Source organism: Quercus robur, chromosome 5 (assembly GCF_932294415.1).
Source record: "Quercus robur chromosome 5, dhQueRobu3.1, whole genome shotgun sequence".
NCBI lineage: Eukaryota > Viridiplantae > Streptophyta > Magnoliopsida > Fagales > Fagaceae > Quercus > Quercus robur.
In genome coordinates, this window is record NC_065538.1 from 58,949,856 (window position 1) to 58,966,113 (window position 16,258).

The 16,258-nt window shown below is 34.2% G+C and overlaps 1 protein-coding gene across 1 annotated transcript; it reads right to left on the minus strand.

Annotated features, from left to right (window-relative positions):
* Window positions 1-2,298, minus strand: LOC126726468 (9-cis-epoxycarotenoid dioxygenase NCED2, chloroplastic). The gene has a single exon (XM_050431729.1). The coding sequence runs from the start codon at window positions 2,156-2,158 to the stop codon at window positions 332-334; it is 1,827 nt and encodes a 608-aa protein (XP_050287686.1). The 5' UTR covers window positions 2,159-2,298; the 3' UTR covers window positions 1-331.
* Between the last annotated feature and the right edge of the window lie 13,960 nt (window positions 2,299-16,258).

A 16,258-nucleotide genomic window follows, 5' to 3' on the forward strand; every position in this document is an offset into this window, starting at 1 on the left:
TAGGTAGAAAGAGTAAGATCCAAGAGGCACAAGATCTTGCTCCATATGACACAGAAAACGAATCATCCCCAACAACACAAAAAGCAGAAACCAGCTGAGCTCAAAATCGACCTACAGTCCAAAGCTACAAGCTGGCTCCATAAAAAAATAAAATAAAATAAAATAACAACCCAATAAACCTAACAAAACAAAAGGGTTGTTAGGGTTTTAAATGTTCCAGGAGATTAATCCGGGGACCAACAATCCCTCTGGTATCACTCTCCCTCTAATAATTACTGTGCTTATTAAACAAAAAAATGTAACAAAAACCAAAACGTCACGCCCACATGTACTATGCTTGGTTTGCTAAGTCCTTAGAGTCCACAAAAGTGCCATGAAACCCATAAGGTACTCTTGAAGGTAACTTTATCGCCGCCTCCAGCTTCATATTCATAGCATTCACAATCTGCAGCTCTGATTTCCATGTCCTCTCATCATGAACAAAACAAAGAATATACCCATCATCCTCGTTTTCTGAGTTTGGGTCCCTTGGCAAGAAAAATGGCTCGCCACCATATTTTCTATCACCATAAATGTACTTTTTCATTTCCCCACTTAAAATATCAACCTTGGCGAACCCACTTACCTTAGGCCACGGCTCAGCAATAGCAAGATAAGCGTACTTTGTTTTCCTCCCAAGCTTGTTCTTGTTCACCATTCCAGCCTCCAAGTTCACCTCGTCCTTGATTATGGCTCGGCGCGTCGACTTCCCACTCTTCAAATTCAGCCTAATCTCACATAGAACACTCTTTAAGCTCTCATCCGATTCGTTAAAGATCGAGTCCGGCGGTGTCATGCACGAGCCAATCACAACAACCTCGTCCGTCTCTGTCTCCTCCCAAGCATTCCACAAGTGAAAGCAAAACGTGTCTGGACATTCAACCCAAACAATATCCGAAGCATTACTCGCATTCTTAGCCAAAACACCGAACCGACACTGCTTGTTCTTGTCGTAAATCACTGGAGAGCCGCCGGTGATCATTTCTTGGAGCTTGAACACAACCTGCTGGTCAGGAATCACCACGAAATTCTCGGTAATCGCGAAGTCGTGCATCATGGTCGGCTCATGTAAAGGGATTTCAACGTCCGAGGATTTCTTTCCATCTGGGGAGAACTTGAAGTATTTAAGGTAAGGTTTCTGAATAACATCGTAGCTGAGACCAAAGAGCTCTTTGGAAACTGGGTCTACTTTTGGATGAGCAATCATTGCGGACTTAAGCTGGTCATCGAAATTGTGTCTGCCTATCGTTTCCAAGTCACCAGAGGCTTTGATTCGGACTTGATACGGCAAATCGTCCTCCGACATAGCGAGAAGCCGGTCATTGAAATAAACCAAACCGGCATTGGCAACGCCGGTTCCTTGGTTTTGATCAACGAGTCCGAAAAGCCCTCTGGCGAAGAACAAAGCTAGCCGTGCAATACCGGAGTGTCCGTGGAGTTCACCTATGGCTTTCGGGTAAACCGGGCGCCCGAGTTTTCGCTCTTGGATTAATCTTTGAGTCTCGGTGAACCGGCACACGTAGCTGGCGGTGGCGGAGCGGCCGTTAATGTTAACGGCGTGAACCATTCCGTCTCCGTCGAAGAGGTGGTGGCCGGCGACGGGGTCGAATTGTGGATTGGCTCCGTTTCGGAGGTACACGCCGTTAATGCATTTCGGGATTGTACCGATTATCGGCAGCGAGTTTCGGACCGGCTGTTCGGGCACCGGAGCGAAGTTTCCGGAGATTTGGACACGTGGGTCTGCGGTTTTGGGAAGTGGGTGTTGGCGCTCGCGTGAGACTAACGCGCCTTCGGCAAGGTCTAAGGCCATGGCTGCAGCTCTTTGCAGTGGATTCCAGTGTGGAGGCTGTGTGTTCTTCTTGGGTTTCATGGGAGTGTCATCTTTGGTAATTAGTGGCTGTTGGTAGGGCTGTTTTGGGAAATGAAGCACCGAAGGAGAATGTAAAGCACAGTGTATGATGGTGTTGTTGTTGTTGTTGGGCTTATTCTTCTTCAAGGTGATGGATTTTGATGTGAAGCCCAAGTTTAATAATGATGAAGAAGAGGATGAGAGAGTTGGATGAGATATTTGGGCTCTAGCCCAACTGCTAGAGTTGGGTGTAATTGAAGGGACTGCCATGGCTTTGAGTGTGGGGTATTGGTGTTGATTTTCTCTCTCTCTCAGATAGAGTGAAGAGAAGAGAGTTTCTTTGTTTTGGTTTTTGAGAGAGGGAGAGAGAGAAGTGAGTGAGTTTTTGGATAGAAAAGGAGAGAAAATGGGAGTATAAATAGAGTGTGGGGGTGGTGAAAGAGAAGGGTTTGTATTTGGTTTTGGAGGTCCACCTCAGACATCTAAGAGAATACCACGTGTTATTTTTGTGGAAAGGGCACTTTAGGATTGAAACTAGAGGTTTAGACACATAGAGCTTGGAAAAAAAGCATAATGTATTAGTGAGTGAGTGAAAAGAAAGAGTTTATTTTAAGCTATTATAATTGGAAGTGTACTTAAGCTAGGGACCAATAAGAGTTGAAATTAGAGTGAGGGACACGAGTCATAATAAATAAATTTAATACGTAATAGACTTAATAGTCTAATAGAGAGTCATGCACACACACAAAAGAAGTTGGGTGAAAATGAAGAAGTCAAGCACTGTAATTGGTGCTCTATTTTGATCTAACTCCGCGTTCCTTCCTCTGTTGGTCTTGGTCCTGGTCTTTGGGCTTTAAGGACTGGTCATCCCCACCCACGTGGCCGTCCTATATACTCCCTTTCAGCCACAAAATCTTCGTCACATCACTTGCCCCACACGCTCACCATCACCGCCTCAGCCTCACACACGCACACATTCTCTCTCTCTATGATCCTCAGCTTCGCTATGGACTATAAAAAGTGGCTTGCTTGCTCTCTATCAACGTCAATATTGGTCCAGATTTGTCTGTGACTAGTACATTCCTAATCCCATTAGTCCTTTACAATTTTTTTTTTTTTTTTTTTTTTTTGGGGCTATCTCACCCATTGATTATTTAATTAATTGTCACCTCCTCCACGTTCCCCAAAGATAATTAAACTTTTTTTTTTCCTTTTTGATCTAAGGCATTAGTTTGCATTGAAATAAACAGAGAATGATTGAACTGTTTAAACAGTACAGGGGAGCTAAAACGCAGTTGAACTTAGGTCATATATTAATAACTTTCTAAGTCATCTATTAATGACGGATTTGTTATGTATTAATAACTTTTAGGTCATATATTAATGACGATTAAGTTATGTATTAATAACTTTGTAGGACATATACTAATGACAATTTAGTTATGCATTAATAACTTTCTAAGTTATGTATTAACAATGGATTTGTTATATATTAATAACTTTGGAATGGGCTTGTGTCCAGTGGCCAATTTCATTGGACACATTAAGATGTAAACATATGTTCAATTTTGGACACGTGTTCATATCCTAACATGTCCAGTGAAACTAGTCACTAGACATAAGCCTTTCCCAATAACTTTTTAGGTCATGTATTAATGATGATTAAGTTATATATTAATAACTATCTAAGTTATGTATTAATAACGAATTCGTTATGTATTAATGACTTTTTAGGTTATGTATTAATGACGATTAACTTATGTGTTGGATTGGATATGGGATTCCCTTAATCACATGTACGTATCAATCCATAACATTCCTAGAGATAGTGGGCTGCTTTCTTGTTTACTATTCTACCTAAGATGGCTTCAGGCTCCTTCACTTCTTATTTGTGGGTATACATGCCTAATTGGCAGTTTTGCCTATAAAAAAAAAAAAAAAAAAAAAAAAGTTAATTAGTTAACAAATTAATGTAAGATAATTGTGCCCAGATTAGAGATGAATGGGATGTACATGTATTCCAATTGATCAAAAAAGAATGACACTATGTAGGATTTCCATGGATTTAGACGTAACTCATAAGAGTTTCCAATGTATGAACATGCGAGCCTAACTCATGATTTCTTTGGACGGGGGAAAATAATAGACAAGGGTAGGGTGGGGCGAGAGGGATGTAGATCTTGTTTGTGACTTTATAACTTAAATTCTTACGTTAAATGGTGTCTTATATGTTATATTAATGTCTCAATTAAAGTTTTCAAGATTTTGTGAAAACTCTATTGGCAAGGAGTACCTAATAAAACTTATTCGTGGTCCATAAAAGAATGCAAAAGTTTTATCCCCCCAAACCTTATTTAGAGGACAACTGGTTTGCCTACTCTACCAACCAGCTTATAGCTCAATCATTTTATACCTTTTGCATCTCTATTATGGTTTTTTTTTTTTTTTTTGGTCATTTCATTTTGTTGATTCATATGTTTTTGTGAGAGTAATGATTCTCTTGCATAACAATTACAATATATATAACTTTACCTTATATATCCATCTTATATAATCTTGAATTAGTGAGGCATAAATATCAGGCACCTATGCGTTTAACCATCAACATCTGTATGTTTATGAATTATCAGTACAATAATTAATATTATCTTGGAAAGTATCGATATAATATCAACTACGAAAATAACATTTTGATGTTTACTAGATAAAATGCCACAGCATGTTATTTCTAGGTCCCCCAACTGATCGTCTATGCTATATAAAATGAATATTTAGCTTCACAATTGCAAGGACGTACGATCGATGCCATTAATGCCTCTCGTGGGAAAAAGGGCAATGGTAATGTGACTTTGGATTTTTATGTTTATCCTGTTTCAATTTTTTTGGTTGCGGTCCAACAACAAACCCATCGGAGCCATTGTTTGTGGAGGGCCACCAGACAAAGGATGAAAATGATGCTGATAGATGATATCTCTCTTTCTTCTACTTTTCCCGTTGGAATGTAAGCCACAGTTGTACATATTAGATACTTTTGAGTGGGTATTAGCTTCTTCACTAGAAATTTTAATTTCTGAATTTTTTCAAATATTTCTTCATATAGATCTAGATAGAAGAAATTGACTAGAAAATGGATATATTAATCAAGAAGATGTAGCAAATACTACTGAAATAAAAGATAGGTAATTTCCCCAGCTATGCATGAAAAAATCTGCGATATATTTTCTTAATTATGAAACTGACCAGGCAGATTCTCAAAAAAGAAATGAAACTGACTAGACAAGTCTTTCTTTTTTTAAGGTGAGTGTACACTTGCACATGTATTACATACAATCTCTAAAAACAAGAGAAACTATAACTCCAAGTCACTGTTTTAAAATTTACAATTTTCTTTGTATTTGAAGGGTGTGTATATTATGTGTGCATTGAGGAATGTGTACTAGACATTTTCCTTATGATACTATTTTTTTAATGAGAATTACTGATAATTACTCTTTACTATCAGTACAAAACATTAATGGATTTCTTTTCTATATAGATTGGATTCAAACCAAGTTCTTTATTTAAAGATAAAAGACTTCATTAATTAAACCATCTATAATCAAGATTATCTATTAAAAAAGAAAAAGCTAGCTATCTCTAACCAAAATATTATTATTAAAATCTTATTTTATATGTTCTTTTTAGAAATATCTACTTCAATCCCTGGGACAAGTGAAAGCTCGGTGTCCTAAATAAACTGCTTTGTACATCTGTTCACATTGTCATTTTGTGTTAGCAAATATCTCATTGGAAGATTTGATCTCTCTCTTTCTCTGAGTTTTGATAAGAGAGTACTAATTTGCCAATCAATCACAGACATGATTTCTTTTTTATGCTTATGATTTGATTAATATATTACTTCACCTAATGTCATGGATGACTCTAAACAACATTAAGTGCGAATCTATGTCCATTTTTTTATCTCCTATTCAAAGGATAGATGGTGAGACAGAGATGCTCCTCTTGTTGCCTACCATTGGATCCATCTCAGAGTAATCTGACATTCTTAAATACATCCATCTGTCCCTTATATGAAGAAATATACTTAGTATATTTTCGGAGATAATTAATGTAAGCATAATTAAGCAGAGACGCCATGTGCACTTTCTTTTTCATATTAATTTAGTTTAGTAACTTTGTCCACAGTTATTGTGTAATTAAATAAAAAGGTATTAGGGGAAGTTATTCATATAAACAGACAATGAATGCAATGTTTTCTTCTTCTTTTTCCTTTTGAGCTTAAAATCCAACTATTATTCATTAAAAGAATTATATGGCAGAGTTTAAATCTTTTTTGTTTTGTTTTTTTACCCCCATACTAGTCTTTGGACAATTTGGAAAGTAGGGTATTACAAAAGTAACAAAATCATTCGGTTGTGCTGGGATTGGAAATTAAACTGAATTAGATAAGTTTGTGTTGTACACGTGTATTAAGTCTCATATTAAGAGTTACTATACTGATCTTTGTTTTATTAAATGATTAGGAGGAGCCTAAATTGAATGGTCAAGTCCTGTATTGAGTGTTTACTAAGTTGATTTTAGTCAATATATGAGCAATCATGAATAGTGCTAATTGTAACTTGATTAGTCCTTTTGGAGGGTAAGCATTATAAAGATGTGACTATAGCTAATTCTAATTCGTTTCACCATTATTTTTACTTAAATTTAAAAGGTTGAAGATGGTCATCTAAATAAGAAGATTATAGTCATGGCCTCATGGGAACAAAACTCTGCACATTTACTAGATTTAAAATTGTGTTAATTAACTGACCTTTTTTAATAAAATTGAATGTAATCTATGCATATGAAATTAGGGTATTCCCTGAAATGAAAATATGGGTGGCAAGAATTCAACTGGCTTTGAATAGGTTCTTGAATTAATAATCTTAATGGTTGACATTGCCGCTAAATGGCTTTACCAGGGCTTTCAAAACCTTCTTTCAACATATTATTTTAACTGTTCACTGGACTCGATAAAAGGAACAAGAGAGATTAGAATCTCTCCAAAATTTTGGTTCGGCATTTGGAGCTATCAAATGCAGCCTAACCTCTTTATCAAAAAAAAAAAAAAAAAAAAAGAAGCCTAACCTTGCAGGTGACAGGAAAATATAAGCATAATTTGAAATGTACAAATCACTTCAAATCAATTACATGTTCTAGATTCCTCTCCAATGAGATTGTGCTTTGTTATAGTACTTGTTTTGTATCCTAGCTAGCTGAAACAGGTACTTAAATAATTACAGAATCGTACGTGTGCGATTTGTATGTCATATTTTTTCTGTTGCAATTATATCCTATTCTATATAATCCTTTCGAAAAGAAAATTCATAACCATTGTTGCTTTTGTTGGAACAAAAGAAGCAAATATTCCCACCTTGAATTGATTTACTTTGGCTTCAAATATATGCAAAGTTCGATGTTAATTCATGCAAGTTGTTTCAATTTGTCGTGTGCTCGTGCATAATGCATTACATCCTTCCAAGATAAATCATATGACAGCTATATAGAACAATTCCTTAGGACTAGAGGACTTTTCACCTCACCATCAATGGAGGCATATATGACAGCACAAAGTGTTGTGTGGTACTGGTATCCCTAGCACAACGCAATTACAACTTGTTGAAGATGTTCCAATAGAGAGTGAATTTTTCATCTAACATCGTTCATGTCTTGTCCATTTGCTATGCTTATGTACTCTATGGTTTTTCACTTAGCTGAAGGGGCATTATCCTTGGGACGTTCCCTGTCTATGTCCATGAACTCAGAAAAATTCAACAATCCACTTGCGAAAACGAAGTGACACTTCATTAACCCTATAGTCATCTCACAGCTCTTCATGTCTTGAGTCTCTCTTGACAATGACAAACCACCCCAAGTGGCTTCATCACTTGGGGACGAATTAATGTTGTGCAATGATGGCTCGTAATTATTCGGACACGTCTATCTCCACCATAAAGTCGAATCCAACAAAGAATACAAATTTTGACAACGGTTCAAAATGATATTATTCTAATCATAATTTATCATATCAACAGCAATAAAAGAGAACATAAAAATTTGTCTAAAGCATTACTCGATGAAATTTGGGTTTTGGCTTCTTTCCTTTCATTCTTTCCTTTCTTTTTGTATATTTTAGTTGCTAGCATGAGAGATTAATCTTGCTGATGATGCTGGTTTGATCTATGTTTCAATATGAGCATGGCTACCAACAGTGAAGTAAAGTTTACGATGACTAGCGTTAGTCAACCAGGCGCAGGAAGAATCACATGGGTTTGCACTTAAAATTTTTCATTAATTAAGGTTAAGCCAATGATGAATGAATTATTGGATCAGCTAATTAAAATTTAAAAGCTCCGGCCAACTTTTGATTATTTTGATATTGAGAAGGTGGTTATTGCCGTTGTTAGCAGTTGGCACATGGACTGCACATTTGTCAAACCAAAAATATCCCTGCACTAGGATTAATTTATGCTAAGAATAGTTAGTGCAGTCTTTCTCAGATTTGTTTTAGTTTGCTTAACAAATTTGTTTTTATAATTATAATAAGCCTCTGCAAGCACGATTATCGAGATGCGATTAGATTAGCAGTGACTTATTACTTAGACCAACTTTGCCACATCAAGCCATAGATATAACTATTGACATTAATATCTTTTATAGTAGTGAGTGAGACAAGTTTGTTTGGGCTTATATAAGGTTACTCCGGGAAACCAAAAATCTTAGCGATGATCTAACTTGTACATTACAATCATCACGCAAAAAACCTCACTTTCTTTTAAAAGAAACGTTATTTAATGCTGTAATGCACCGTCTTTCAACCAAAATAATAATAATAATAATAATAATAATAATAATTGCAAACATATTTCTACATTCATTCCATATTGTTGATCATTTTTCTTTTTGCTTACAACAAGTGAGATAGAGAGTTTATCATGCAGATTCTCCTCCACAGAGAACAAAGGATGCCATTAGGCCATAAGGTCATTGTCAATATAAATTAGATGCCATTGCCATAACGTCATTGTCGATATAAATTAGAGTAACATTGGTACCACATAAAATGGCATAACTTGTGCCACAATTCACCCATATGGCAAGTTGTGAGTGGTAATGATATGATAGTGGGTTCATGTGACGATACACATCTACCACTCACAACTCGTCACATGCCTCACTTTCTTTTAAAAGAAACGTTATTTAATGTTGTAATGCACCGTCTTTCAACCAAAATAATAATAATAATAATTGCAAACATATTTCTCCATTCATTCCATATTGTTGATCATTTTTCTTTTTGCTTACAACAAGTAAGTGAGAGAGAGAGTTTATCATGCAAATTCTCCTCCACAAAGAACAAAGGATGCCATTAGGCCATAAGGTCATTGTCGATATAAATTAGAGTAACGTTGGTACCACATAAAATGGCATAACTTGTGCCACAATTCACCCATATGACAGGTTGTGAGTAGTAATGATATGATAGTGGATTCATGTGGAGATACACATCTATCACTCACAACTCGCCACGTGGATGAGTTGTGACACAAGTTGTGTCATTTTATATGACACAAGTTGTGTCATTTTATATGACACTAGCATTACTCTATAAATTATGTTAGGTCTATTTCAATAGAAAACCTTATGTGGAGATATCTTTTCACTTCTTTTTATTTTTGTATTTGTTGGTATCATAAAATAAATAAATAAAATCAAAGGAAAACTATTTCTCAATTTCTCATATTCAACTTAGCATGAGGTAGAGTTGTTTTTTGCTAAAATTTTCTAGAAAACAACTCTGTCACAGACGAAACTAAATAAGGAAAATATAAAAAATAGTTTTTCAACTAATTTTAAAGTCACTCCCAAAATATAGGAAAATGAGATAGTTTTTTAGAAAATATTTGTTTGGAAAAAGATTCATTTTCTGAACAATATTAATATCCATAAAAACATAGAGAATTTAGGACCACAATTTTTTTAGTTACAACTTTGCTACAATTTTGATGTGACTAACTCTAAATAGTGGAGAAAAAATAGTAGGTTTATGTAAAAATTATAGACAATCATTTATATATAGTCTGCCATGTTAGAGTTGTGCAAAGTTGTAGCAAAAATTTTATGGTCCTAGCTAGAACAATTCATTAATTAAAAATGTTATCAATAATGTTTTCATTCATTTTTCAAAAAAATAATTATATTGTGAGATATCATAAAATGGAATAGATTAAAAACAATACAACACAAAGGGGTATATAAGAGAGAAGAAATATAGCTAGAAAGAATAAGAAAATAGTTATCAATTCAAGTCATGTCATAATCCAGGGTCAAACTTAGGTACACTATTTTAAACGCAATATATTAGATTTTTTAATTAAATTCAAACACGTGATTGTCTATACTATTATTTAAGGGACTTTCCCTGTTTGGATTCCTCATTTTTTAGTTCAAAAATGCTCCTACATCTCTATGTTTAAGTAGAAACAAAATTAAAGGATAATCTGGTAAAAATACAACTCTAACTCCTACTAAAACATTGCCTAAAAAATAGGATCACTCTCCTATTAATTTTTAAATTGATTTATTCACTTATAAATTAAATTTTCAAAATAAAAATCTATACTATTATTTAAGGGGCTTTCCCTGCTTGGATTTCTCATTTTTTTAGTTCAAAAATGCTCCTACATCCCTATGTTTAAGTAGAAATAAAACTATAGGAAAATCCGGTAAAAATACAACTCTAACCCCACTAAAATATTGCCTAAAAAATAGGACCACTCTCCTATTAATTTTCAAATTGATTTATTTACTTATAAATTAAATTTTCAAAATAAAAATTATATATATCTATACTATTATTTAAAGGGCTTCCCCTATTTGGATTCTTTATTTTTTTTAGTTTAAAAATGCTCATACATCCCTATATTTAAGTAGAAACAAAACTAACAGACAATCTGGTAAAAATACAACTCTAACTCCCACTAAAACATTGCCTAAAAAATAGGACCACTCTCCTATTAATTTTCAAATTTATTTATTCACTTATAAATTAAATTTTCAAAATAAAAATTATATATATAAAATAAAATAAAAAACACAGTTTTTTTTATACAAAATAGGATCACTAACCAAAAAAGACTCATGCACACGCGAAGCGTGTGTGATAAGGCTAGTATTAAATTAAATTTTCTTAAGAAATTGTTTGTGTTTCATTGGTTAATAAATCCATATGTTTGATTTAATTGGAGAACATAATATATTGCATCTAATCAAGGTAATTGAAGTTTTTCCCTTACACTAATCTAATTGATGAGATATATATATATATATATATTCAAATCACTATCTTCATCTAAAGTATTTGATTACAAAATAATTAGGAAGATTAGGGCATAACTTTTTTTATCTAAATGTTTTTATGTTCCTTTGAAAAATAAATTTAGTATTATTCAATAGAAGCATCATCAGAAATTTGAATTTGTTTTCTTTTTCTTTATATTTTTCTTTTTTGATGGTTTTTTTTTTTCCAGCCTTTTGGATTCAATCTAAGGTCTCTCATTTGATAAGAAGAGATTTTAAAAATTGGCCTAATTGGAATTTACGCTTTGTTAGCCTTTTAAAATGAAAATAATGGATACTGATTAATTGAGCTAACATGGAATGCACATAAGAAAATACATATACCCTACCTCAGGCTCATTAATTGCCCACGATGATTTGATTTGGTCAGTTTAGAGCTCATGATACTTGAGACTGGAGGATCACATGTTTAGCACTTAATTGTGGTTCGTATCAACCACCCTAATAAGATTATCGTGAATTAATTAATGAATTACTTGACATTAACAATTCGATCAAATTATGGAGGAAACAAGATGTTTATTTCTTCTGTTGGCGGCACACGGAAAGGGCAATGCTAATTAAAAATCATGCACTTTTATTAAACATTGACATTTGCATTATTTGACCTACTTATTTTTCTAAATCACTTAACAATTTTAATAGACAGTAAGTGACTGAATTATCCTTATGAATTATGATTGGTAAACTTTGTAATGCGAATTAAAAAAAAAAAAAAAAAGACCAAAAAAAAAAAAAACACTAAACCAAAGCCAACTTAGAGAACTAATTCAGTACACAGAATTACATAAGAACAACCAGACTTATCAGCAATAAAAAATTGGCAATGAGACTAAATATATATATAAATTTTTAGAAATAATGAGTGTGTTTAAAATAGGCAAGTATTTCTTTGATTATTTAATAATTGGGAAGAGAATAATTTGAACAATGAACATTATATAATGAGGGGACATGTCTTGTGTTCATAGTATCAGGCCTAGCTAAACATAATCTTGATCCGAGAGGTAACAGTTAAACTACAAAACTATCAGTAATAACAAGCATGCGAGGGGTTTAGGAAAAAGAAAGAAGAGCAATATAAGAGCAAGCAAGAGTGAAAATAAGTACTCCCAAAAAAAAAAAATTTAAATAGCACTCAATTCACTGTAGCACCTCCAAGATTGAAGGACTGCCAAACGCAGCCCCTCCGGTGAACTATATATATTGGGTCCCATTACCGACGAATACACATGGGTGCAAAGGTTCACATCCACATGTGAAGATCCCAAAGAATATCTTCTGAAGCATCTTATAATTTTCATTTCTCTTTCTTTCCATTTCTTGTTTTTTTTTTTTTTTTAAGATGAATATTCTATTTTCTCTCCAATGAAAGAAGATGATGAACAACTCCAATTATCATTTCTTTTTTCCTCTGTAAAATACTCATTCCATTGGTTGGAAAATATTGAAACCGTTTCATGTTGAAGTTTGTATATTGTTTTACTTCTTTATTTTAAAAGATGTACCTAATTAAGAGTCTAAGCATGCATAGTTTGCATTAAAAACAATTATATATTTTAAAATTAACTTGGACCGTTATGAACTATGATCCTACCATAGCATGTGTGAAATCTAAACAAGACTTATGCCCTTTGAATGGCATATTAAGTCCAAAGCCACCTCCATAGTCAAACTTAATTATATGATTTGGCAGGTAAAGATTAAGCAAATCCGGTTTTAGGTACGTGGAAATTGACCCCTCCTCAAAACCCTTTTTCTACTTTCCCTTTTTTTGGGGTCAAATTTAAGAAAGCACCCAAGACTCACTGGAGAGAATAATGTATGGATATTGGGCTGCAAATCGGGTGGTCCTCTTCTCTTTCTTTTATCAACAAATATATTATTCTTGGTGCCTGCAAGAAGATGGATAGAATAATTGGAAGAGGTTACCTAACTGATCACTGATCAAAAATAATTAACTACCAACTACCAATACCAATATTAGTTAAACCTAGAACTCAATGAAGTAATTGTACCAATCCTTATTACTAACCTACTGTATATATCCATGCTCTAAACTTAAGCTGCTTGCTGCAAGAACACCATAGAGCTTACGTTTTTCTCACTCTTCTCTATGTGCATGCACTCTCAAAAAGAGATGGTCAAATACTTCTGGGAAAAAAAAACCTACAATAATTGAGTGGCAATGAAAAACCCAAGAATTAGGTATAAAATGGTTCTTTTAACTGCAAAAATTGATATGAAACTAGTGCTAACTTTAGACAAAAGGCGAATAAGACAAAGTGAGGTAGGCTCCTGAGAGAGAGAGAGAGAGAGAGAGAGAGAGAGAGATTTGTAATGGGATTGTGTTTGTGTTGGGTGTGTTCGGCAGCACATGGGTTGCAAAGAATATGGGGGAATGTGAGGAGCATGGTTGGACATTTCACATTATGTAGGGCATCTTCCACTTAGGAATTTTGTGGGGATGGAGACTTTACCAAGAAAATTATCGTGGCTGTGTTGTGCAAGTATTCTTCTTTCATTAGGACTTAGGAGTGTATCACGCATCCTTATTAAGAGTTTTGCACGTTATATGTTTTGACTCACATCTTTCATAAATTGATCACATAATTTGACCACCCTCTCTCTCTTTCTCTCTCTCATTCTAAACCTTAGTAATTAAAAGTGTCTTTTCTCTTTGGCTGATCTTCCACTACTTCATGTTCCATTTTCTTTTTCTCGGCTAAGTATCAACGAGTTACTAGTTGTCCCGATGCATGAACCAGCAGATTAGAATGGGAAACATTTTCCTAGACAAGTAAGATATGCTTGTTTATAAAAGTGATCCACTAATTCAAGGTTGTTCAGCTTTTAGTAATTATATCTCGATCCGTCAATGCAGGTCCTACAGTACTTTTATTTAATCTTCAACTCATGTGCTCATTTTGCTTGCAAAATGCGGTACCGTCTTTTTGATTTTTTGTACAAATTAAATGCATGTATAAAAAGAAAGCGATGAACATTGGTCTTTATTTTCTTTTCTAGTTTAATGACTGCGAAACAAACCTTTGGGGTAAGAATATGAAAATACTTTACCAGTCATATCTACATCAAGTTTCCCACAATGGTTGAATTATTTTAACTTGAGTATATAAAGTGCAATTTGATATTGGTGCACAAATAAATTTGACATAAACTATTTGGTTTAGTAGTGGAAAACTTTAGAGGTAAAGAAAGGAAAGATTAAAGTGAGTTATTTCTACATCTAGTTTCCCATAATGGCTGAATCATATCAACTTGCGTATAAGTGCAATTATAGGTGCACCAACAAATTTGACACAAAACTATGTGGTATAGTAGGTCAATGATGTTCCACTCGCACCATATGGATGCCAGTACCTCATGATTCAACAGAAAGTAACTCCTTTAGGACACGAAAGCTTGGGGTCATTATTTCATCTTCCCGAGTAGGTAGCAGGTTATAATGAGAATACATATATTGTCCTCAGCATCTCTTTTCAAGATGAAGTGGGAAAATTTAATGAGAAAATTAGAGAGGAGGGCATGATTTAATTGGTGTTGTGTTTAATCTTTGGATGATTTTGAAAGTGCATGATAAAATTTAGAATAAAATATAGGAGAAAACCTAGGATGCACAAACAAGAATACGGACACGAGTACCGGTATGACATAATGACTCAAGTAATTTTTGAAAAATTATAATATGAAACGATAGATACGACACCAGTATAACACAGGTACAACATGAATACAACATGAGTATGTGTGGCACCTTAAATGAAGTGTTCATGTTGTTGGGTGCATAAAGCACGTGATCCAGCTAGTCCACAAAGTAAAAGCCCACATATGGGCTTGTATTATTATTCCGTGGCTAGAAGGTAGTAGTATAGTCTCCAAATTCAAGTGAATTAGGATTTGTGTGCTACTAGGAGTGTAAGTCGGTTGGGTAATATATAAAGACAATATATATTAAGTTTTTGTGTGGGACGCATATTGAAGAATAGAAAAAAAGGATTGCCACACAATGAGCAAAAGGTGAGAGTAGCAACAAGGATTGCCACACAAGGAAAAAAAGAAAAAGAAAAAAGGAAGCCTCTTAGAGAAAGAAGACAACCAAGAAAGAGAGTTGTGCATGGAGAAGAAAATAAAAAGGAGAGAGCAAAATGTTGCCACCTTTGAAAAAGATAATTGGTGTGTGTGAGAGCAAAAAAAACAAGAAAGATTTTTTCTTTAGTCGTGAGATATACATAAAAATTATTGTAATTGATTTGATAATAATGAAATTATTCGGAGTTTTTCCTGTAGTTTTTTCCTTCAAGAAGAAAGGGTTTTCCACTGTATGTGATTGTTATTTTGGATTGCGAATATTGTTAATAATATTATTTGGGACTCAACAAGTGGTATCAGAGCCAGGGTAGAGTGGAAGCGATGGCCAGAGAAGAAGGCAAGGTTTCAGGAATTGAGAAGTTTGATGGAACAAACTTCGGATATTGGAGAATGCAGATTGAAGATTATCTCTATAGGAAGAAATTGCATCTGCCTCTTTTGGGGATGAAACCTAAAACTATGAAGGATGAAGACTGGAACCTTCTTGATAAACAGGTATTGGGAGTTATTCGATTAACTCTGTCAAGATTAGTTGCGCACAATATTGTGAAAGAAAATACCATAGTGGATTTGATGAAGGCTTTGTCTAGCACGTATGAAAAGTCGTCGGTTAACAACAAGGTGTATATGATGAAAAAGTTATTTAATCTGAAGAAAGCAAAAGGCACTCCTGTAGCGCAGCATCTGAATGAGTTCAATACAATCACAAATAAATTATCCACTGTGGAAATTGAATTTGATGATGAGGTTCATGCATTGATTCTTTTGGCTTCCTTACCAAACAGTTGGGAAGCCATGAGAATGGCGGTGAGTAATTTTGCAAGGAAAAGCAAACTTAAATATGATGATATTCGAGATTTA

Coding starts and splice junctions, on each gene's coding strand:
- LOC126726468 (XM_050431729.1), bottom strand. CDS start 2,158: ATGGCAGTCCCTTCAATTACACCCAACTCTAGCAGTTGGGCTAGAGCC.